This window comes from Rhinatrema bivittatum, chromosome 4, assembly GCF_901001135.1.
Source record: "Rhinatrema bivittatum chromosome 4, aRhiBiv1.1, whole genome shotgun sequence".
NCBI classification, from domain to species: Eukaryota; Metazoa; Chordata; class Amphibia; order Gymnophiona; family Rhinatrematidae; genus Rhinatrema; species Rhinatrema bivittatum.
In genome coordinates, this window is record NC_042618.1 from 217,852,800 (window position 1) to 217,877,196 (window position 24,397).

The following is a 24,397-nucleotide window of genomic DNA, read 5'->3' on the forward strand; positions in this document are numbered from 1 at the left end:
ACTGTGGGGCAGACTTTCAAAGGCTAAGCGCGTAACCCAAGAAAATCTGCCCCTGCGCGCACCGAGCCTATTTTGCATAGGCTCGGTGGCGAACACAAGCCCTGGGACGCGCGTATATCCCGGGGCTTGCAAAAAGGGGTGGGGCATGGGCATGGCCAGAGCATCCAGGCACAGCGGCCATTTGCCGCTGTGCCTGGGATCGCGGGCCGGCCGTTGGCCGGTGTGCGTAAGTTACGCCTGCCAGGAGGCAGGCGCAACTTCCCCGACAAAGGTAAGGGGGGGTTCTAGGTAGGGCTGGGGGGCGGGTTAGGGAGGGGAAGGTGGGGGGAAGGTGGGGGGAGGCGGAAGGAAAGTTCCCTCCGAGGCCGCTTCAATTTCGGAGCGACCCTGGAGGGAATGGAGGAAGGCTGCGCAGCTCGGCGCGCACAAGTTGCACAATTGTGCACCGCCTTGCACACGCCAACCCTGGATTTTATAACATGCGTGCGGCAGCGCACGCATATTATACAATCGGGCTTAGATTTGTTCGCGCCGGGTTGCGCAAACAAATCTATGCCCGCACGCACCTTTTAAAATTTGGCCCTGTGTATAAAATAGTGAAAAAATGATTTTTAAACCACCCCCCCCCCCCACAAAACTACACCACTAAAGCTAAATCCCATACAATGAAACAAACTTTTGTACAGTGGGTGGCATCTCTGATTGTCTGCATTGATTTCCACATTGAAACTCAACTGTAACGTGCAATCGTGTCTTCCAGCATACAAGCCGCCGTTTGGTGGTGCAGATTAAGAATTAAAATATTCCACGAATGTGAGCTCTGTGCGGCAGGAGGAATGCATCCTTCTTCTCCCTTAGTTAATTATTACTTGTAAAAACTAATTTGTTATTTGTATGGTTTAACTGTTCCTCATATAATCATGCGATAATTGTAAAGCCTGTTGCTAAATTTCTGTTCTCTGTAAACAGACGAGATGTTCCCAACGTTCGTCGGTATATAAAAGCCTTTAAATAAATAAATAAATCTCCTTTAGTCTCTCCGATTTATCTGGTAAGTTCCTTAAGGGCCGCTAAGGCTCGTTACAGTTTCATAAATTACTTTGCTGCCATTCCTATGAAAAACATGAATCTAAATAAGGTCATGTTCTGTTTAGAACACATCTATGGGTCCCATAACTTCAGAAACGCCCTCTGAAGCGGAGCCCCATGTACCTGAAAGGTGGCCACGATGCCCATTCCAGTGCAGCCCAACAGTCCAATAACCAGCGAAGCCAAATTAAACAGAGGGTTCATGAAATAGGACAGCTCATTTTGCTTCTGTAATATCTTATATTTTGCGTACATTGTAATTCCACCTAAAAAGCAAACAAATAAAAATGTCTGTGGGATGACCTGTGAACACAGCCTTTCAGAAACTTTTTTTTTTTTTTTTTTAATGGACATTTAATGAGACATCGGAGGAGAACATTACAAGAAAATACATACATTTATAGAAATCACAATCAATCAACCTAGTTCACTATCCTCACCTACATAACTTTAAAAGATTGGATGTAATATGTGCCTTCGTGCCCCTTTATCCCTACCTCACACTCTTTCATACATCGCACCACTTCCCTTTCAGAAACGTCTGCTTCTCAGCTCCAGAGACTTGCATTCCAAGCTTTGACTGTTTGCAGACATAATGAGCTCAGTGGCCTTGCACCAAGTATCTGCAAGACCCCCCATAGGCCTGTGTACGGTTATCAGTCCCCCGTTTCCGAGAAGCTGGGGCCGAAATTACCCAGGGGCTGCAGGTAGAGGCTACAGGTAAGCATGGGCAGGACTGACCTGCAAAAGTCTGACCCCCACCTGGATGGATAGAGCCTGCATTAGCCACTTATATAATTTGCCAAAATGATTTAAAAACAAGAGTCAACAAGAAAACTATTCCACCAGCTGAGACACTTCTCTCTACTTGATTTCTTTTGGCTAAGTGCCTGGTACATACCTAGGAATGCTGCAATACTGATCATGAATCCAAAGACACCGCTTTCTGGAGGGTTTGTTCCTGTGTCGCTAAAAGAAGAAAAAAAATAGACATTAAAAGCAGTTAAAGATGTGAAACTTTAGTAAATGATATTTTTCTCCTCTACTGAAGTATTCATGCCTGGTGTCCTACCCTGGTGCCCTCTGTCCTTCCTGTGAGGACAGTGCGAGTCGCATTTAAGGGCTGTGAGTGGAGGCGACGTCACTCACACTGTAATCCCCTTGCTTATTTCACAGACTCTGCTATTACACAAGTCATGGTGCTGCGAGATGTGAGACAGCAGAAGCGGCTTCAGTTAATAGAGTTTGCTCTTTGAGCACCCAAAACTTTATTCTTTGGGAAGGGATATTATCAAATCCGGTTTGCTGACTGCCACAGATCTGGAAGCTTGCCAGACCCTCATCCTGATTCAGGGGACACAATGGTCACCTATTCTAGTAGACCCCTTCCTTGCACAAATAAGGATGTGTTATGGTTCTGCACCCTGCTAAAAAGAAACCAAATGAATTCACTTTGAGACAATTTTTACATACAAATTAAATTTCTGTTTGTAACAGTAGCAGCATATCTGCATGGGGGTCTGCCAAATTAAGCTGTGCAACAATAGGTAGGAGTTTCAACTAATAGCATGTTATAAGCATGGTATGGTATTTGTGTCATACCTATTGAAATGAGAAATTACTACTTACCTGATAATTCCCTTTTCCTTAAACTACACAGATGAATTCAGGACCAGTGAGTTATGCACCTCTACCAGCAGATGGAGATGGAGTAAACTGACATTACAGTATCTATATACCCCTGCAGTGACATCAGCCTGCCAGTATTCTCTTCAAAAGCCAACTGTGGACAGACTAGCAAAAACTTGATTAATAACAGATAACCATTTCAGTACTTAGCCAACAGGAAACACTGAGCTCGGACAAAGAATGCATTAACACTAGTCTAGGGACAGGATTAACACTTACTAGCAACCTCTGGAACACGTAGTTCCACAGGAATCCCATAACACAATCATTCGGCAGCCAAGGATGGGAAGCTGAATTCATCTATCTGGTTTAAGGAAAAGGAAATTATCAGGAAAATAGTAATTTCTCATTTCCAAGCACCCAGACAGATGAATTCAGGACAAGTGGGATGTACCCAAGCTACACCCGAATAGGGTGGGAGGCTGCCTGTTGATCAGTCAAAACTGCACCTGCAAAGGCTTGCACATCCAGATGATAATACCGGGAAAAGGTGTGTAAGGAGGACCACGTCGCAGCTCAACAAATGTCGACAGGAGACAACAATCTAACTTCCGCCCAAGACACTACCTGAGCTCTAGTGAAATGAGCCCTAACCTTCAGGCCGATACAGTAAGGACGCATTAGAAAGAGTGTGGCAGTGCCGGGCACACCCTCGTTTGCCGCACGCACAGTTCGGATCACATACCGCTCAATACAGTATTTAAATTAGACCCAAATGCAAGCCGCATCCAAAGCGCATCCATGAAGTGGTAGGCCTGAGCAATCCATTTTACTGTATAGAGCGCTATACAGCGCCTATACAGTATCCTGGGTGCGCTGGTACCTGTCATTTCAAATGTCATTTGAAATGACAGGTACCAGGAAGTGGATGGTTCTCCTACACTCGGGCATCGGGGATTGCCAGTCCTCTCTCCACCCCTCCCGAAGCAAGGCGCACGGCGAAAATCGACTCGACATGTTATTAAAGCAAATGTGAATAAAGTGCAACAAAAGTAAACATACTGCATGTGAATGACGAACAGTCCTCTCTCCCCTCCTCCCGAGGCGCGCACCGCGGCTCCCCTGCCTCCCGGGGGCAGCCGGCGGCGAAAGCCGCTTCCAGCAGCCCCCGCCGGCGAAGGTGGATGAACGCCCGCCTGTACGTGCAATTTGGGCGCTCAAGGCAGTGAAGGCGCATGAGCGCATGCCGTGCGTGACGTCACGGCATTCGGTCATGCACTTTTGCTGGCTTGAGCGCCCAAATTGCACGTACAGGCGTGCGTTCATCCACCTTCGCCGGCGGGGGCTGCTGGAAGCGGTTTTCGCCGCCGGCTGCTCCCGGGAGGCAGGGGAGCCGCGGTGCGTGCCTCGGGAGGAGGGGGGAGAGAGGACTGTTCGTCATTCACATGCAGTAAGTTTACTTTTGTTGCACTTTATTCACATTTGCTTTAATAACATGTCGAGTCGATTTTGACCGGAGCCTGCCTATTGCTGTCTCTCTCTGCCGGGGCTTGCCTGACGCTCCACACTAAAGCAGGGGTAAGGGTAGGCAGTAAATTAGCAGGCTAATTGCGCGGCAAAACTACAGGTTAAAAAGGCGATAATCGGGGCGCACGTTACTGTATGGGAGGGAATAGCTAATCTGATCGTTTACATATCATATACATGCCGCGGGCGGAAAGGGTTTCCCGTTGATTTAAAGAAGCGGTAAGGATGGGTTAAAAGGGATAGTGAATCGCGGGTTGGACTAATGCGGCCAAATTGTGAGTAGAAAGCGAGTTAGAAGCAGGGTAACCGTGGCCGCACTTTACTGTATCGGCCTGCTTATTAGGTAATGGCTTTTCAGCATCCACATATGCAGCCATGACTACCTCCTTAATCCAGTGAGCTATTGTAGCCTACAAAGCCAGCTTGCCATTTACCTCTACCATGAAGGACAAACTGGCGAGCCATCTTTCGAAAAGTTGAGAATTTATTGTATTTATGGTATTTAAATACCGTCATTCTGTTAACCTCTAGATACCTTACAACATATCTCTTAACATCCAAGAGTCGCAAAAGGCGATATTCCTCCACATCTCTTTCCCTATCCAGGGTCGGCAGAGAAATGGACTGATTCAAGTGAAAATCTGAGACCACTTTTGGCAAAAAAGAAGGAACAGTATGCAGCTGTATCGCAGCTGGAGTCACTTGAAGTAATGGCTCCCAACAAGACAAGGCCAGCAGCTCAGATATTCGACAGATAACAAAATCACCACAAGAAACATTGTTTTCAAGGTCAGTAAAAACAAGGAAAGGCTACACATTGGTTGAAACGTAGGGCCTGCCAAGAAATCGAAGACTAGATTAAGATTCCACAAGGACACCGGTAACTGCTAGGAAGGATAAAGATGTTTCACTCCTTTCAAGAAACGGGCTACATTTGGATGAGCTGATAAGGATTCACCATTCACCTGACCCCTGAAACAGGCAAGAGCCACTACCTGAACCTTCAAGGAATTAAGGGCCAACCCTTTATTCAATCCATCCTGTAAAAATTCCAAAATGAGCGGGATCTTAACTGAACAAGGAAGCACTCCTCTATCTTCACACCAAGCCTCAAATATTCACCAAACTCGCACATAGGCTAAGGAAGTAGAGAACTTTCTTGTTCATAGCAAGGTGGCAATCACCGCATTAGAATATCCATGCTTCAGCAAGTGAGCCCTCTCAAGGGCCGTACCATAAAACAAAACAGAGTTGGATCTTCATGAAGAACAGGTCCCTGCCGCAACAGATTCCTGTGCACCAGAAACTGGAGGGGGGACTCTATCAGGAGCCATCGCAGATCCTTATACCACTGTCTCCTGGGCCAATCTGGCACCACCAAAAGCACCATCCCTCTGTGACCCTCTGCACTATTCTGCTCAACATTGGCCATAGGAAAAAGGCATACAGCAGCTTGTCCTCCAGCTAGTCCTGCATGAAAGCATCGATACCCAAGGATTTCGGATCTCTCGTGCAACTAAAGAATCGAGGAACTTTCACACTGTAGAAGTCACCAGCAGGTTTGGAAATGGAAGGCCCCAAAAATCCACTATCAGCTGAAATGCCTCGTCCGACAATACCCATTCTTCTGGTCCAGACTCTCTTTGCTGAGAAAGTCTGCATTTACATTGTCTTTTCCTGCAATGTGCGAAGCCGAGATAGCCCATGTTATGGAATGAGTGGAAGTGTATCTCCTGCAACACTTGCTGACTCTTAGTTCCTCCCTGCTGATTGATGTTAGCCGCTGTCATTGCATTGTCTGACACTATCCGGACCGCTTGTTCCTGCAACCTGCTGCTAAACTGCAAGCATGCCAACCGGACCACCCAAGCTTCCAGCCAATTGATGTTCCAGAGAGTCTCTGTCATACTCCAGTGCCCTTGTGCTGTTAGTTCCTGACAGTGAGCTCCCCACTCTGGAGGCTCGCATCCATCGTGAGTATTAACCAATTCAATGATTTCAGGGAAACTCCCTTTCTTAGATGATCCGCTTGTAACCACCTCTATAGATAAGAGCCAAATCAAATAGTCCCAAGACTGTAGGCTCCAATGAGATAGTAGGGAGCACTGAAGAGGATGCATATGCGCTCTCACCCACAGCACCACTTCCAGAGTTGCCGTCATCAAACTGAATACCTATAGATAGAACCACACTGTTGGGCATATAGTGTTCATCAAAGACTCACCTGCGCCATTAACTGAATACGAGCTTCCAGCAGGAAAGCTTTACCCTGCTTCATATCGAACCAAACACCCAGATACTCTAATGACTGAGAAGGCTGAAGACTGCTCTTGGCAAGGTTCACCACCCCACCAAGCTCCTGCAACAGGAAGATCACCTTGCAGCTCACCAGGTGTCTCTTCCAGAGACTTGGCCTGAATCAGCCAGTTGCCCAAATAAGGGTGTACCAGGATCCCATCCTCTCTCAACTCCACCACCACCACCACCACCACCACCATAACCATAACCTTGGAGAAAGTTCTGGGAGCAGTGGCCAGACAAAAAGGCAGCGCCTGAAACTGATATCTACACCATAAAATGCAGAAAACTGTGTTCCAATCAGATGGGAATATGGAGGTACACCTCAGACAGATCCAAAGAGGTCAGAAATTTCCCTGACAGCATGGCCATTATCACTGAGCGCAATGTTTCCATGTGAAAATGAATCACCCCCTTGGAGATCCAGCATGGGACGAAAGGAGCCCTCTTTCTTGAGCACAACAAAATAAATTGAATATTGACCCGTATTTTCTTGAGACGTTGGCACTGGAACCACAGCCCTTAGACTGAGGAACCTTGACAACTTACACTCCACTACCTACTTCTTCTGTGGGGAGTGGCAGAGAGACACATTGAACACTGTGAAACGCCAGCACATATCCCTCTTGTATCACCTCCAGGACCCACTAATCAAATGTGATTTCGACCCACCTCTAATAAGAGAGAGAGAGAGAGAGAGAGAGAGAGAGAGAGAGAGAGAGAGAGAGAGAGGCACCCCCCTATCTCCTGTTCCCGGGGGTGGGTTGGCGAACGTTCATTGGGAGGCTCAGGAAGTTCCACTACCTGACATTGCACCCCACCTGAGCTGTCTGGGATGAAAGGACTGAGACCTACCGAAAGGTTGAGTCCTCTGAAAGACTGCTCCTCTCTAGGGTCAAAAACGGTTAGAACCCATGGTATGACCCCTCACGCCAAAGGAGAGTGGCATCTGCTTCTTATCTTCTGGCAACCGAGGAACCGTGGATTCGCCCCACTTACTGGCCAGTTTCTCCAACTCGCTTCCAAACAAGAGTGAGCTTTTAAAGGGTAATTTCATAAAATTAGCCTCAGAGGTCACATCTGCAGACCAATTTCTCAGCCTAACTGATGCCTGGCCGCTATTACCGAAGCCACCTCTCTGGCATCTGCATTTGCTAAAAAGGCGGCTACTGGTCCCCTAACTGCCCTGGAATTCACTCTAGAGTCATCGACCTCCTGGGAGAGAAGTAAACAAGAGCACACTACCAGGGAACAACAAGAAGCTATCTACGAGGTCATTGCCACTATTTCAAATGCTTGCTTAAGGATGGCCTCAATCCTCCTATTGTGTACATCCTTCAAGGCCACTCCTCCCTCCACAGGGATAGTCGTCCACTTAGAGATGGCAGACGCTCTCTCACCACTGGATTTAAGGGGTACAGGCTTTCCAAAGCCCAACCCCCTTTGAAATTAGCCTCCAGGGCATCCCACTCACAATCAATCAATTCTTGAATGGCCTTTATAACCGGGAAAAAATAAGAGGCTTTACGCAAAGAAACCAAAATGGGATTTTTCTTTGGCTCAGATATGGAATCTCCCAGCATCTTCAAGATCTGGGAATCAGAGCCGGTAGCTCATCTCTATGAAAGAACTGCAACATAGTCCTATACAGTTCCAGTCCCGGAGGAAGTTCCCCATCCTTCAGAGTTAGGATCGGCCTCATCAGTGTCATCTGGATTCCTATTGGGAGGACCTGCTGCCAATCTAGGTGTACTTCGGCGCTTAACAGTAGTACCAGGTAAGTGAGAGGTCACGGCCAGTGACTCTGAGCTGACAAGATTGGACGGGGCTGAGGACTACGCCTGAAGAAAGGATTGCAATCCTTGAAAAAATTCCCTAGAAAATGCAGAAGGAGCCATGCCAAAACCAGAAGGCACCTGTGCTGTGCCCACTGAGTTACCAGTTAAGGGAGTTCCAAGGTCAGGTGCCAGTTACCAAGGTCAGGTGCCAGTTACCAGTTAAGGGAGTTCCAAGGTCAGGTGCCCCTCCTGACATGTCCTTGCCCAGGCCATCCTCACGCTGGGAAGAACCAGGCTTAGTAAACTCAGAGGAGGATAATTCTCCCTGAGATTCTAAGTAGTGCTGGCACAAGTTAGAGGGCACTCCAGGTTGAGATGTCCGAATATGACAGACAGCACAAAGGGAAAGGCACTTAAGTTTCTTAGCCACAGGCACCATTAGTCTGTCAGTAGCTTAACAGGTGACAAAGTGTGCGTCCAGCTGAATTCACGCTGTAAAATTTAAATGCACAAAAATGTAGGCGTCCCAAGGCTAGGCATTGCCAAACCAGGCATACTTCCGTCGCTACAAACTTAAGCACAGAACCAATGCGTTTCAAATTGTGCACACATGCAGCGCATGCAGAAACCACTATAAAAGTATTTACTCTAATTTTTAATATCATCAACAAGATTAACCCATGTCTATCAGGAGTGAGTCTTCAACCATGCACACCGCAGAGAGCCCTAAGGTCACAAGACAAAGGATTGCAAATAAGAGACCATATGTTTTTCATAGCGGGCCCCAAGTTACGGAACTCTCTCCCAGAGTCACTGCGTCTGATAACAGAAAGAAAGAGTTTCAAACAAGTACTGAAAATATGGCTCTTTAGGAGAGCCTATAATCTAACAAAGGCCAATAAACTGACAACGTCACTATCAGATCTTTAAACAATGTTAGTAAATTGAGTAAAAAGAATTGAAAGATATAAAATGTAAAAGACCTACATTATGAGTATGGCACATAGGATAATGAAATGAAATAGCACCTTAATTAACACATGCTTGATGATGTTGTGTTGACCTAGAATTGGTATTTAGAATTGTAAGAAGCTAGATAATGCACGAAACTAGATAATACATGAAAATGGCCTGGACTATGTATTAGCTGTTTGTATTAACCCAGAATATGAATGCTGACCTAAAATGAGAATGTTGACCCAGAAACCGAAGAATGACTTTGTAAACAATTGTGATCTTATTTTGGAACGACGGTATATAAAACACCAAAATAAATAAATAAAACTGTGACATCGGTTTGCTCCATCTCCATCAGCTGGTAGAGGTGCATGACCCACTAGTCCTGAAGTCATCTGTCTGGGTGCTAGGAAAATTAATTTTATTCCAAATTTGTAATCACAAGTTAAAGAGACTGCAAACCACAGTTGTATCAGGCTCTAAAGGGAACCTTGGTCCATTACTCAAAACTTGGCTTTTCACAAAAGCCTTCACTTAAAGGTCTCTCCCTCAGGGTCAGATTCACGATGATGCGAGATGTCCGACGCCGTAACCATTTAATCTTATAATTTAATCTCATTATTTCCCCACAAGCTGTATGTTATAATGCATTCATGCTTTTCAAGTCTGCTGTAAATCCAAGTTTGTTGAATGTTTATTTATATTTTGTATATTTATACTTATATTTATAATAATTTTATTTTATTTTAAGTCGTTCGCAGCTTTATCTATAAGTTCATACGAAGTTAGCCCTGTTATCTGTACCCTCTTGTTTGATGTAATTTCCAACTTTGGTTCTATATAAACAGACGTGATATGTACTAGTACAGGAACATAGGTATATAAAAAAGCCTTAAAAAAAAAATCACTGTGATGGCAAAAGAAGGGCTAAAGAGAGGGGAAAAAACATCCAGGAAGTTGAGTAATGAAGGCTTATGGTGCCCTTGCCCAGGTTGGAAGTCCAGAAATGAGTCATATGAAGTAGAGATGTGCATTCGTTTTTGCCAAATTGGAAAATTGCAACGAAATTGTCCAATTCGGCATGTTTCAGGGAGCCCGAAAAAAATCTGGATTTTCCTGTTTTTTCGCAAAAATTCGTTTTTCCGATTAGTGCGCACTAATGGGAGTCAGTGCGCACTAATGGGGAGTCAGTGCGCACTAATGGGGAGTCAGTGCGCACTAATGGGAGTTAGTGCGCGCTAACTCCCCATTAGTGCGCGCTAACAGAAGTTAGCGCGCACTAATGGGGAGTTAGCGCGCACTAACTAAAAATCGATTTTTCGCGAAAAAAAAGACCCGAACCGAAAAAAACGACATTTTCCATGGCGGCCGAAAAACGAAGAACGACACGAACACAAAAAACGATGCACATCTCTAATATGAAGTGCTTCTCAACGCCCACTCTTCACTTAGTTGTACTGTACTCATGATCTGCAGGTGCCTGCTGGAGATCCTGAGATGGATCCGCGCAGCCACACTCCTGTACACTCAACTGCAAAATGATGGCTGCAACAATGTAGTAGGACCTTTTAAAAACAAAAAAACTTTAAGCATTTCTCTCTCAAAGGAATATAATAAAATCTACACCAAACAGAGAAGGTTAATGCTTGTGTTAACTAAACACTAAAATTTTAAACACTGTTTGCAGGTACTTAATTTTATTTGCAGCTCAGTTAAATTCAGGCGAGTTAAATTCAGGTACTGTGTGTACTTCTCTGACCCCAAAGGGCTCACAATCTAAGAGCCTAATTTTCTAAGGCCTTTCTACCATTCTGTGTCTATGGAAATAAAGCTTAATAAATGAAGTCCTTTGTTTGTACCTGAGGCAATGGAGGGTGAAGTGATTTACCGAAGGTCACAATGAGCGTCAATGGAATTTGAACTCTGGCTTCTCTTGTTCATAGCCTCCTGCTCGAACCACTAAACTAAGTCATTACTTTACAGCATCCAGGAAGTAAACTGCACTCAATTGTTTATGCAATAAAAAAAAAAAATCAGTCACATGACAGCTTTGTATAAATATGCCTGCTCCCTGACTGCCATGTACCATACATTCAACTTATTACTCAAACTATATACTGTGAAGTCTCAGCTACTGCACAGTCATCCTGAGGTGAGTGGGTGCTTACTAAGGCTGCCCATATAACATAACATAGGAACATACACAGTAACATAGTAGATGATGCAGAAAAAGACCAATTAACCTATCTAGTCTGCACTGCAAGGATATATCTCAGTTGCTAGCCACAGAGAGTGACCACTTGTAAGACCTCTGCTTGTTTATTTAATGATCTTATATCCCACTTCCTCCTTTAAAATAGTTTGGCACAGGTTACATGTACAACACTAACTTAAAACGTACAGTACACTAAAATTTAAAACCTGATCAAATGCTAAAATAAACTATTGAAATGTAAATTCTAAAATCCAGGTTAATTATAAATCCATTATCTAAAGGCATTTTAAATAATGTTATCCAGTACAGTTTTTGTCATCATCCCCCTTTGTATTCTTACTAACTCAGACAAATGAACATACAAGATACCCCACTTAGATCACAATCAGCACCCCACCCTTCCAATTTCTAACCACACAGCATTGTAATAATCTAAAACGCTCCCAATACTAGCATGCCTATTGCCCAAACATCCGTCCTCTTATGTCCCCTGCTTAGCTAACCAGACAGTCCTGGCTATGTGAGCACCTTGTGGAAGTGTGTTCTCGATAAGACTTCTAGTTATTACTGTACTTGTAGCCTGCCAGACAGACCCAGCTGCTAGTTAACTATTGCCAAACTGCAGCCTGCCAGGAATAAAAAAAACCAGCCACATGGTTGATTGCATTTCCGTTAGGACATCTAACATTTCATATTGCCTACCTGCCATTCACACTGGCAGCCTCAATGCTCACATTGTTGAATCGTGCAAATACAGCATTTTAAATACAAACATATGCCACGAGGTCATGCTTCTGCTCTTTTTTAATTTTTCCCCATACACAAGGATTCCCTTCTATGCAGAATCCATGCAGAAAGGAAGTGGTGATGTCACTTCCGGTTTTTGAAGTTTCGTGACCAAATTGAAGAATTGGGATAAAGCATTGATGAAGATGAAGTGAATTTAAACTCTAAGAAATTCGTGGTTTGGAAACAAATTAATGTGATGTTCCTTTGTTGGACTCACATGGGATATTAGAAGTTTCCCCTGAGGAAGCCTGCTCGACAGATGAAACGAAGATCTTCGTCGGGGAGTAGTACTGGGCAGTACTCAAGTGAATTACATTGTGGCAGTGACTATTGGAGGAAAGCCGTGAAGTTGAAAACTACGAGAATCTGCACTTATAAAGCACTTTAGTATAACACATGTGAAGATTGATTTGAGCTATATTTGAACCATTTTGTGTTTACTTTATTGATAATAAGTTCTTTCTATTTAAGGTGCTTTAAATTGATGATTATATTACATCAATTTTGTTAACTGCCTATATGACATTCATTTTGTGATGTTTTTAATGTGTGGTTGTATATGTAATTAGTGGGGTTGTATTAAGATGTGTCATTCTTAATAAATGTGTGTTTTAAAACTATATATGTGATATTTAGTAAGGTTCTCCTTGTGTATGGGGTAATTGTATGTTGGGGAACCAATATTTGATTTATTTCCCTCAGTATTTGTATGCCTTTTTTAATTTTTGGCAACTAAGGATCCTCTGTGCTTATTTCATGCTTTCCTGAAGTCTGTTACTATTTTGGACTCCACCACCTACTCTAGGAGAGAGTGTTCCATGCATGCACCACCCTTTTCATGAAAAAAAAAAATAAGTTCTTGATGTGCTTCTGAGTCTACCCTCTCAGAGCTTCATAGCATGATGCCTTGTTCTAGAACATCTTTTCCAGATCTATTGTAACAAATATATTGAATTATTAGAATCCACTCTGAGCTCCAGAAGTATAAGTGGAATGCAAAGTATAAGTGGAATGCAAAGTGATTTATTTCTTGTGCATTCATTCCTATGAGGTATCTGAATGTCTCTAATATCGCCCCTCTCTCTCCTCTGGGAGGTGAAAGACCATCAAACATCCCATAGGGCTCCTGGGGTTCTTCTGACAGGGGGGGGGAAGACAAGCTTTCAGGGCCCTTAGGCTTTGGGTGTCTCCTGAACCTCTCAGTGCAATCACAGCCACACTAGTGTATGGTGTTCCACAAATAAAAGTCTACTGAGATACTTGGTAAACCTGACAGTACTTTTTCTTCTAGTACAAGTTATACTGAAGAAAGAGGGGGAAAAAAAAAAAGCAAAGACTGAATACATAGTCAAGTTTGTTAGCATCATATTTTAAACTGGCGGTTTTCTCCTCTTCCTCCCTTAGCAGGGTTACTGTTCCTTGTAAGCTGTGTGTGTACGCATACAGGACGTGAAATAAGCATGCCCAAGAAAAGGACAATAGAATGGTGGTGTTTAAAAAAATAAAATAAAAACACTGCACACCAAAAATTAGGGAAAACGGACAAGCTCCCACCATTTGGGCTTTCTCTGCGGAGGGTACCTGAGTAAGGTTTCAGATTCTTCACTCCATAAGCAAGAAAACTGCAAATTCTCCTGGCCAACAAAATCAGCTTTCCTCAGAGACTCCTGAAAAAGATTACAGAGGAGCTTCTGCAGGTGCTCCTTGAGACATATAGGGTAACCTTCCGGGTAGAGAAAAGGTATGGGAATAACTTCTCTCACCACCTTTGAGTTCTTTTCAAAGATTACTCTCCCTCCTTGAGCCTCTGCCAACTTCCTTGGAGGAGAGCCAGAAAAAGAGGAAAGGAAAGAAGGAAGAGCCAAAGGGTACCTCTGTTAAACAGACTGCTCTCCTTATCCAAGAAACATCTCCCATTGGGGCGCATCTAACCTGTAGTAAACTGTTCTATGTACGACCTCATCCATAAGAATCTGAGCAGACACTTCGGTAAAATAGTAAGGAACAGGGGACTTCTAGGACCTCCCTTACATTTTACGACACACACACACACACACACACCCTTTCCCATTAGTGATTCAGCTTTCGGTTCATTCTATAGGTATAGAAAAGAAGCTTTATTGCTAGTTATGGTGTTTGGCTGCTTGTTCACAAGCAGAGGAGGAGTGCAAGTGGCGCTAGTTCACCACTGGCGGGAAATAACCTAAAAAAGCGCCCAAGTGGCGCACGCACCTAGAGACAGGGCATCCAAAGAAGGCTTCCCGGCGGCGCGGCCCTCGCAGGGATGCCGCCGAACAGACCAGGAAATAGGCCAACGAAAGTGGGAACAGGTCCAGGAACATGGAGGTAAGAGTCTGGTCGCGGTGCTCGCGGCCAGAACCGAAACGGTATCTCTCCTCTTATGCCCCCTCTTAGCCGGTCCGGGTTTACTCGGGTGGTCCAGATGGAACTGCCGTAATAAGTCTTTGTCAAGGATATTACGGGCCGGTTCCCAAGAATTATCCTCGGGTCCGCAACCCTCCCAGGCAAGCAGGTATTCCCATCGGTGTTGGTGAAACCGGACATCCAAGACCTCACGTACTTGATATGTGACCTCGTCCGGTACTGAAGGGTCTGATGGTTCAGGAGCCCGGGAGTGGTATCTGGATAAAACAAGAGGCTTCAGCAATGACACATGGAACACATCATATATGCGCATGGAGGAGGGTAGGCGTAGTCGGTACGAGACTGCTCTCACTCGTTCTGCGACTCGGAAAGGCCCACAGAATCTTGGAGCTAGTCTTCGAGACGGAATACGTAGCTGTAGATTTTTGGTACTAAGCCAGACACGATCTCCTGGGAGGAAGATAGGTGCTGGCTGACGATGGCTATCCGCCCATTTCTTTGCGTACTGGGCGGCTTTACAGATCTTTCCCTGGATGGACGTCCACAAGGAAAGAAGCTGGCGGGCTGAAAGTTGCACTGCTGGGAGTGCACTAGGTTCAGGTGAAGGCAAGGGCGGTCAAAGTTGCTTCCCATAGATGACCAGGAAAGGCGAACTTCCAGTAGCAGCATGCGTGTGATTATTATACGAGAACTCCGCCCACGGGAGTAGCTTGGCCCAATTATCTTGGAGTTCATTCACGAAGGAACGGAGAAAAGTCTTCAAGGTTCGGTTAGTTCGTTCCGTTTGCCCATTTTCAGGATGGAACGCAGACGAAAGACTAAGTTGCACATTGAAGTGTTTGCAAAGTGCCTTCCAATAACTACCTTAGAGGTGGTTAGCAGTCATCATGCTATGCAAAATTCTGTACAAAGAAGAAATCCAAACGTCACAAAATGTTGAAACATTTTTACAAGCTCATTTTCTCCATGAAAAAGGGCAGTCTCTGCTCTTGTTTGTCTCTCATTTTAAAGGAAAGGTGTTTTATTTTCTGATTTTAAGTCTACCATATGCTTCTGTTCTAACATTTCCTTTAAAATCTATGATTTAGGCTGCTCTCAGACTGAATCTCACTGCAAATCTGAAGTTCCTCCATTTACAGTGAACATTGAAGGAAAGTTTCCCCAAGACATTTATCCATCTACAACACTGATTTGCTGGCCTGGCTGAGAAGTGCCTGCCTCTGGCCAGTACTTTTCATTGGGTTAGAAAGGAGGCACTCCAGAAGGTTGTATTTAGGTGAGGGGGGAAGGGGAAACAATGCAGGAACATTCGATTTTCCAGACTATCCTTGCTCAAACATCCGCATAGGCAGCCAGTGCAGAGGACACGCATCCTTTAGTGCACTTGCAGTGTATCCTTTGGAGGATCCTCTATCATCCCAATCCTGTTGTCAGTTGGATGTGCCTCAGGGCTTTGTCCTTGGTCCTCTTCTCTCCTCTCGCTATACACTTTCCACTTGGTAATCAAAACTAAAATCTTCTTCCAGGGACTCCAGTACCATCTTTATGCTGATGACTTCTCAGATCTAGCTCTCTCTATCGGAATGCTCACCAACAATCCAAACGCAGATCTCCACTCGCTTATCTGACATTGCTCCCTGGATGTCCCAACACTGCCTTAAATTCAGCATGGATTACTGCATCAGGATAATCTTTATTATGATTGAAAAGTTCATAAGTTTGCCAACAAAGTAAAAATAGCGTATAACAGTTACTTTTACTTTATGTAGTGATTTGAAATCATAGGAGCTCATTTGGAAGATGGTCTAACATCTTCATATCAAAGTTATCCAAATATTGAAAAACATTAAAAGCTGAAGATACTTTGGATAACATTTATTATTATACAGCTGTTCTTTAGCTTGAATGGTCTACCACTATATTTCAAAACATGGTGCGAACATCGGAAGATGCTATCTATGTGTAATATGCCGAAGTAAGATCTGTTTATCTTTTTGGGCCATCTTTTTTTGTTCAGCATCAATGACATGTTTTCAACAAAAACAAGCTATCAAAGAAATAGATTCCAGCTATATTTGCATTTAAACCCATAGGGTTCTATACTATTTAATCTAAAAATCCATCGTGTTCTCTGTGGCTTAATAAACGATATCTATTTCCTCCTCATAGGTGTTGCAAAACCTGATCAAAAACAAAATAAAACACACTTAATGGTCTTAAAATGATGTTGATATTGTAAGCACTGAGGCACAATAAATGCCGTGATTCTCTTGAGACGCAAACAGCTCTGCTATTCAGCTATTCTTGTACATAGGGCTCTCATGGTTTTCCCCATGTAGACCTTTGGACAAGGACATGCCAATGAATAAACTACATGACTGCTTGCATAATTTCAAAAGTATTTTAAATCAGCAGTTTTCAACCGGTGTGTCGTGACACACCAGTGTGTTGTCAAACACAAGCAGGTATGTCGCAACCCTTCCCGATCCCCTACTGGCCCAGCTGCTCCCCCTGCCCCAGCAAGTTGCAAACATCCTCCACCCGGGCTTGAATTGCTGATAGTCCTGGTGGAACACAGCAGGAGAGCTGGAGAATGTGGCACTCATAGCATGGTCTCTTCTTCCTGCCCCCCCTGCAGCCCAGAAGAGGAAGTAGTGTGCAGCGGCTATGTGCGGGGGAAGAAGAGACCATTCTAGGTACAAGTGCTGCATCATCGGCCTGAAGCAGAAAAGCAGCGTGGCCTGAAGCAACGTCAGCCCCTACGGCCAATAGTTTAGACCTGTAAGTGCATAGTTCTCACAACACTAAACCTTTCTGAGAGTCCAGGATCCCCTGTGCAGGGGAAGCTTAACTTTAAGGCCTTTTTGCATTGGCTATGCACAAACCCTTCTAGAAGCCTTTCTCCCCAAGCCTTGTACACAGCACAGACGATCTCCCAACATAGACAGCAGTAATACATGGGAGACTGAGAGGGTTCCAATCCAATTTTATTGATAAATTAAAAACCATCCATTTACATTTATATCAAATTAAAAACCATCCAATTTTTCTTCAGAAATGAAACTTGATAAATTTGTGACTATACTTTTTCCAGCAACCAGTTCTCTAGCCAATTTCTTGAGTAACTTGACTTATTTCTCATCACTCTGAACTTTAGCTGCCAGATCCTCCCATGGGATTGGGAAGGAAATGTATCCCAAGGTACTTCCCTCACTCACAACAAAGTCCCAGTTCTCATACTTTTCCCATTGTTCTCACTAATCTTCACTCTCCTCTTTGTGGCACCTGATGGGCACCTCTGATGCTTATCCCTGAATCCATACAGAATTCTTACACCATACCTCAGCTTCTTCTCCCTAGAAATGGATGAGTGTCTATTCTTCTCTCTCTCAGTCCTTTCAAAACAAAAGGCATTTCTTCTCAAACCAGTAGTATCTAAGCCTCTAGGCCTTGGGGTATTCAGTACATAAGAACATAACAGAAGAACATACTGGGTCAGACAAAAGGTCCATCAAACCCAAGTATCCTGTTTCCAACAATGGCCAAGCCAGGTCACAAGTACCTGGCAGGATCCCAAGGGTACATAGATTCCATACTACTTATCCCAGGGAGAAGACGTGGAGTTCTGAAACTCTGCCTTAATAATGGCTAATGGACTTTTCTTCCAGGAACTTGTCCAAACCTTTTTTAAAAAACACGGCTCCACTAGCTATAACACCAAAAGACAAAATATAGCTCATAAAAGCAACCCAAAAAGAGGCAGGAAGGGTGAAAAAAATTAACTTCCTACCTGGCATCCAAAAAAATAGTTACCAAAACTAGAGACAAAACATTACAGGGATAAGGCACACTGTCCTCTTCCTTTTCTTAAATCTCTATATAGACACACCCCAGAGGCCTAACTCAGAAAATAAATCATAGGTTATGCTGTTCCTTAAAAGATGAAACTTAAGATTTCAACTGAAAATTAAGATGCTGGCAGGGGTTTATTACACGATTGGGAAACTATGGCCCGCGGGCCCACATACCTTTAAACTTTCCATTATGTCTGGCCTGGCCTGCCAACACTAACTACAATATCACAGTCATGATCCTGTCATTGCGCACATGACAACCTCAACTGAAGCAGCAACGGACCTTTTGATGACACGACAGTGGCAGCGGACATGGATCTCTTACATTTGCAGCAGCCAGGGGCTCGTCTGATGATACGGGAGCAGGCAAAGATTAGCTGGGACAAAGGAAAGGCCAGGAGACTCAAATAGGCAGGAAACTCAGGTAAACAAGAACGTAGACTGGAAGAGGATTGGAGACAGACCTACAGGTACCAAGTCCAAGTTGAACTGTAGGACCAGAAAGGAAATGGGACATAAAGTTGTTACAATTACAGGCAAAGTTATTGAAATCTGAGGTCTCCAAGGATAGTGTTATGATCAGAGCTAGAGGTGACTGATTGTAGTGCTCAGAATGTTTCACCCAGCTTAAGCAGGTGTGCCCCTGACAGACTGTCAAGGAGTAGCAGCTTCCAAATAAATATATGCATAATAATCCTTGAGAATGTCTTGCTCTTACGTTTTTGCAGCTTAACATTAAAATGTCATAGATCATATGTAAGACTAGAAATATGCCGAGGTTAACTGCTCTGTTTGAATACATAAAAACAAACACTGACATCAGCTAATCTGCTCTTTGGGTCTTGGATCATGTTGAGACAGATTTTTACTTTTTACACTCTTATTTTTAAATTTAAAATACAACGTCACAACCGTATAGTTAGTGGAGATAGGGATAAGTAAGTGGTCAAATGCTGAGAGGAGCAAAATGATCTTTAAAATCACGAGAGGTTTAGAACAGGTAAATGCGAATCAGTTATTTACTCTTTCGGATAATAGAAGGACTAGGGGGCATTCCATGAAATTAGCAAGTAGCAGATTCAAAACTAAATCAGAGAAAATTCTTTCACTCAAAGCACAATTAAGCTCTGGAATTTGTTGCCAGAGAATGTGGTTAGTGCAGTTAGTGTGGTTGGGTTTAAAAAAGGTTTGGATAAGTTCTTGGAGGAGAAGTCCATTAACGGCTATTAATCAAGTTGACTTAGAGAATAGCCACTACTATTATTGGCATCAGTATCATGGGATCTACTTATAACGTGGAGTTTTTATTATGGTGGCTCCGAGAGCATTCATGAATTCTATCAATAGGGCTGCTTGCTTTTTGAGATTTCTAAAAATATTGATAATTGTGTCTTTTATAGAGTAGCTCTGGGGGGCAAAAGGAGGTGTAGAAAGCTCCAAGGGAACACCCCCCTCCTTCTCCTGGCCCTTGTTGTGAATGTGAACTTGTAATGTGGCCCTTGTGGATGTGAACTTGTATTGTGGCCCTGGCACAAAAACCATTACCCACCCCTGGTCTATAAAGGCTCTAAGCACACCATCTGCTTCTCATGGGAGAGCAACACCCAAACCTTTGCTTCACTACTCTCTCTGTACCTCCCTAGATTTTTGGTTCTGTTATGTTCGGGTTTTTCGTGTGCCCTTGGGCCTCGGCCCGACCCCAAGCAACCAGGACCGAACCGAGGGTTGGCGGCGTGTCCCAGCATGGCGGAGGCAAGGTTTCACTCTCTGCCAGCCTGCATGCTCCTGGAGCCAACAAGAAGGTGTTGGTATATGAACAGTCCGCCGACCGTTCCCAGCCCTTTTGGACCTGCCGCATAGGATCGGCGTGGAGCAGCAGGCCGGACATGAAACAAGGGCGGACAAGGGCTGAAGCTTGGCAGATAGAAGCTCTGGTCATAGAAGACATCTGGGAGTAGTGAAGATGAAGTCTCCAAGCAAGAGAAATGTCCGAGGCAAGGATGACTCTTACAGTCCTTGGGAAATCCAGACGAGACTAAAAGGACTTGGAATTCTTAGGCAAGACAGGTAAGCCTGTTCCTCAGGGCGCCCTACACAACCCACCTTTATGGGCGGACCCAATAGACTGGTCATGGACCACCCTGTCCTCTATGCGCCCTACTCAGCCTAAGAAGGCTGGTAACGGACTACGTGGGAGCGGGACAGGCTCAGGAACGGAATCCAGCTGGCAGGGGCTCCAGTGACCGGAACCAGAAACCGGACGGAACGGATTTACCCTCGGAGAGGCCACCTAGAGAACTCGGAGAGCTGGAACATGGTAGGAACAGACATTAGGAAGATCAGGTATGTAAAGGACCTCTAGCCATCGAGGACAACAGGACTTCAGGAACATCCGAAGAATAGAAACGGAGGACGTTAGGAACATGAAGACATCAAAGACCTGGACGAGGACCTCAGGAAACGAAGACATGGAACAGGAACAGACGAGACATGGAGCTCCTACGAAGAACATGAAAGACCTGACGGAGCGCTGGAAGTTAGGGACTTCCAGGAGTGAAGTAACTCCGATGCAAGGCAAAGGTGGAATGCAGGAACAGCCCTTTTATAGGGCTGGCACAGGAAACAGTCTCTAGGTGGGGCCCAGGGCATATCCGGCCGTGGGCCCTTTAAATCTGGCAGGGAGGCGCGGCCGCGTACCTAGGAGGAAGCAGGAAGCTGTGCAGGACTGTGGACAGCGGCCCTGCACCGACGTCGACATCGCAGAGGCAGGGCTGGGCCCTGACATCGGCAGCGGCTCCTGCCGCTGCAGGAGGCCCCGAGGGTGGCTCTGGCCACCAAGTAAGCTCGGGGATTGCAGCGATGGCTCCAGCCGCGAAGAGGCACGGTGGCAGGCCCGCCATGCCAAGGAGGCAGTCCAAAGTCCGCGGCTCCTGCCACGGCGAAGAAGCAGGCCTGACTGCAGCACCGGCCGCGAGAAACGTCAGCGGCTCCGCGCCACGATGGTGAAAGCAGCAGCAGAGGTGAGGTGCCTGCTCGCAGGGAACACCCGCGGGCAGGATTCATAACAGGTTCAGTCCTTCTGGTAAGAAAATCAAAAGGTTCCTTACACATACACCAAGCTATCTCCTACCAGATTTAAATCCAGCCTAGGGAAAAAAAACACTTTCCTTCTTAGCAGCCACTTAATTCTTGAACCTTAATTTAACATTTCACATTTTCATTTAGAAATCACTTTTATACATTAGCAAATCTAAACAAAACATAGAACAAAACATTACACACATTGGTCCCATCAGGCCACAGAGAGCGATAGCTACAATAAAAACACATAAAACCTGTAGAGCAATATACAAATACTTAGCAGAGACCAGTGAGAGCACTGCACTGACACTCCTTGCTTGCCAGAAATTTAATTATAATAATCATTTGTATAGCACACACCAGATGTATGCAGCACTGTACATGAGACCCATAATTGTCAGTTCCAGGGCAGTGGTTCCCAACCCTGTCCTGGGGACCTCCCAGCCAGTCAGGTTTTCAGGATATCCACAATGAATATACATGAGAGAAAATTTTGTTGGGAACCACTGCTCTAGGGACTGTCTATCTAATCAGGATGAAAAGAAAAGACACACAATAAAAAAACAAATTATGAGTTAAGACAGCAAGGCCATAACTGAGAAGAATTAAAGTAGGTGATCACAGGAGGGATTAAACTGAGGATATTAATGATCATTTTTATTTTTAATATTTCATACCCTCAAATCTAGATTGTTTTAGGCTCGCATTCATAATTGTGTAGCCCCCCTTGATCCAGACTATGAATTACCCCTATGTTTGGGGTGGAAAGTACCACATGAGAAATTATATTTACTAATATGATTTATCTTCAAGTTCTTAGTCTGAGTGGGGGATGAAACAGAGTCCCAAGTCACCTTGATACCACAAATCTGTGCCCTTCCCAAACAACCTCTCACTTGTGGCACCACAGACCAGATAAAATCTTCACATAGGAAGAAAAAAGTAATTAACCCTTTTCCTAGTATTGTGTAAGAAAACGGTAAATCCAAGCAGAACATTAAAAGGGAAAAGTACAGTAGTGAAAAGTACAGTAGTGAAGTATAATATAAACTTGCAGTTTTCTTATTTTAAATCAAGCAATGCAAAAATAACACTGGGTATGGAATGTTAGCCAACCAACATTCTCATATGGATAGTGGGGGAACAAAAAAAGGAAACACCAATAGAGAGAGTTTGAGGGAAAAGCAGTGATGTACACAGCTTTCAAAAATTGTATTTACCCCTAAGTACTCAAAAAGGGAGGAGGAGAACAGATCAACCCAGGTTGATCCAATCCAACAGTGGCCAATCCAGGTTCTTATGGCCTGGATTGGCCACTGTTGGAGACAGGATGCTGGGCTTGATGGACCCTTGGTCTGACCCAGTATGGCATGTTCTTATGTTCTTAACCCTAATGTCACCAGTTTGTAAAGGGTGCACTGTGTCCCAAACACAAAATTGTGTGGGGAAATAAAAAAGCAAAACATTTAAGAAATGGACACTTTTCTCAGTGGAAGGGAGTGGGCAGTGGAGTGCCTCAGGGATCTGTACTAGGACCCTTACTTTTCAATATATTTATAAATGATCTGGAAAGAAAATAGACGAGTGAGATAATCAAATTTGCAGAGGATACAAAATTGTTCAGAGTAGTTAAATCAAAAGCAGATTGTGATAAATTGCAGGAAGAACTTGTGAGGCTGGAAAATTGGGCATCTAAATGGCAGATGAAATTTAATGTGGACAAGTGCAAGGTGATGTATATAGGGAAAAATAACCCATGCTATAGTTACACAATGTTAGGTTCTATATTAGGTGCTACTACCCAAGAAAGAGATCTAGGCGTCATAGTGGATAACACATTGAAATCATCGGTTCAGTGTGCTGCGGCAGTCAAAAAAGCAAACAGATTGTTGGGAATTATTAGAAAGGGAATGGTGAATAAAACAGAAAATGTCATAATGCCTCTATCGCTCCATGGTGAGACCGCACCTTGAATATTGTGTACAATTCTGGTCACCGCATCTCAAAAAAGATATAATCGCGATGGAGAAGGTACAGAGAAGGGCTACCAAACTATGAGGAAAGACTAAAGAGGTTAGGACTTTTCAGCCTGGACAAGAGACGGCTGAGGGAGGATATGATAGAGGTGTTTAAAATCATGAGAGGTCTAGAACGGGTAGACGTGAATCGGTTTTTTACTCTTTCGGATAATAGAAAGACTAGGGGGCACTCCATGAATTTAGCATGTGGCTAATTTAAAACTAATCGGAGAAAGTTCTTTTTCACTCAGCGCACAATTAAACTCTGGAATTTGTTGCCAGAGGATGTGGTTAGTGCAGTTAGTATAGCTGTGTTTAAAAAAGGATTGGATAAGTTCTTAGACGAGAAGTCCATTACCTGCTATTAGTTAAGTTGACATATAATAACCACCGCTATTATTAGCAACAGTAACATGGACTAGACTTAGTTTTTGGGTACTTGCCAGGTTCTTATGGCCTGGATTGGCCACTGTTGGAAACAGGATGCTGGGCTTGATGGACCCTTGGTCTGTCCCAGTATGGCATATTCTTATGTTCTTAAGAAGTCACTCTTGATGGTGGAACTGGCTAGATGACAAATCAAACAGATCACTGCAGTGCGTGAAAGGTCTCTCTCTTCTGGGGAGCTTCCCCAAATGGTTTACTTGGTACTAAACAGAAAGAGGGCCTGGTTTGAGGCTCTTTCAGAAAGACCACAGTTCATCAGCTTCTCTTTTCCCTGTCCTTTCTCATGTGACTGTGGCAAGGGTTTATGCTTGAATTTGACTAAAAGGTTGA

The 24,397-nt window shown here is 44.3% G+C and overlaps 1 protein-coding gene across 2 annotated transcripts in view; it reads right to left on the reverse strand.

Annotated features, from left to right (window-relative positions):
- The window catches only part of DRAM1 (DNA damage regulated autophagy modulator 1), an 81,978-nt gene that overhangs the window by 31,439 nt on the left and 26,142 nt on the right, over positions 1-24,397 (reverse strand). Inside the window, exons 1-3 of one of the 2 annotated variants that reach the window (XM_029599703.1) lie at positions 2,162-2,220; positions 1,991-2,058; positions 1,213-1,355 (exon numbers count right to left, since the gene is read on the reverse strand). In XM_029599703.1, the coding sequence (XP_029455563.1) occupies positions 1,213-1,355; positions 1,991-2,058; positions 2,162-2,205 (255 nt within the window). In that variant the 5' untranslated portion in view covers positions 2,206-2,220. Of the gene's footprint in view, positions 1-1,212; positions 1,356-1,990; positions 2,059-2,161; positions 2,221-24,397 lie in introns of those variants that run through there. The other variant, XM_029599702.1, reaches the window with a different exon arrangement.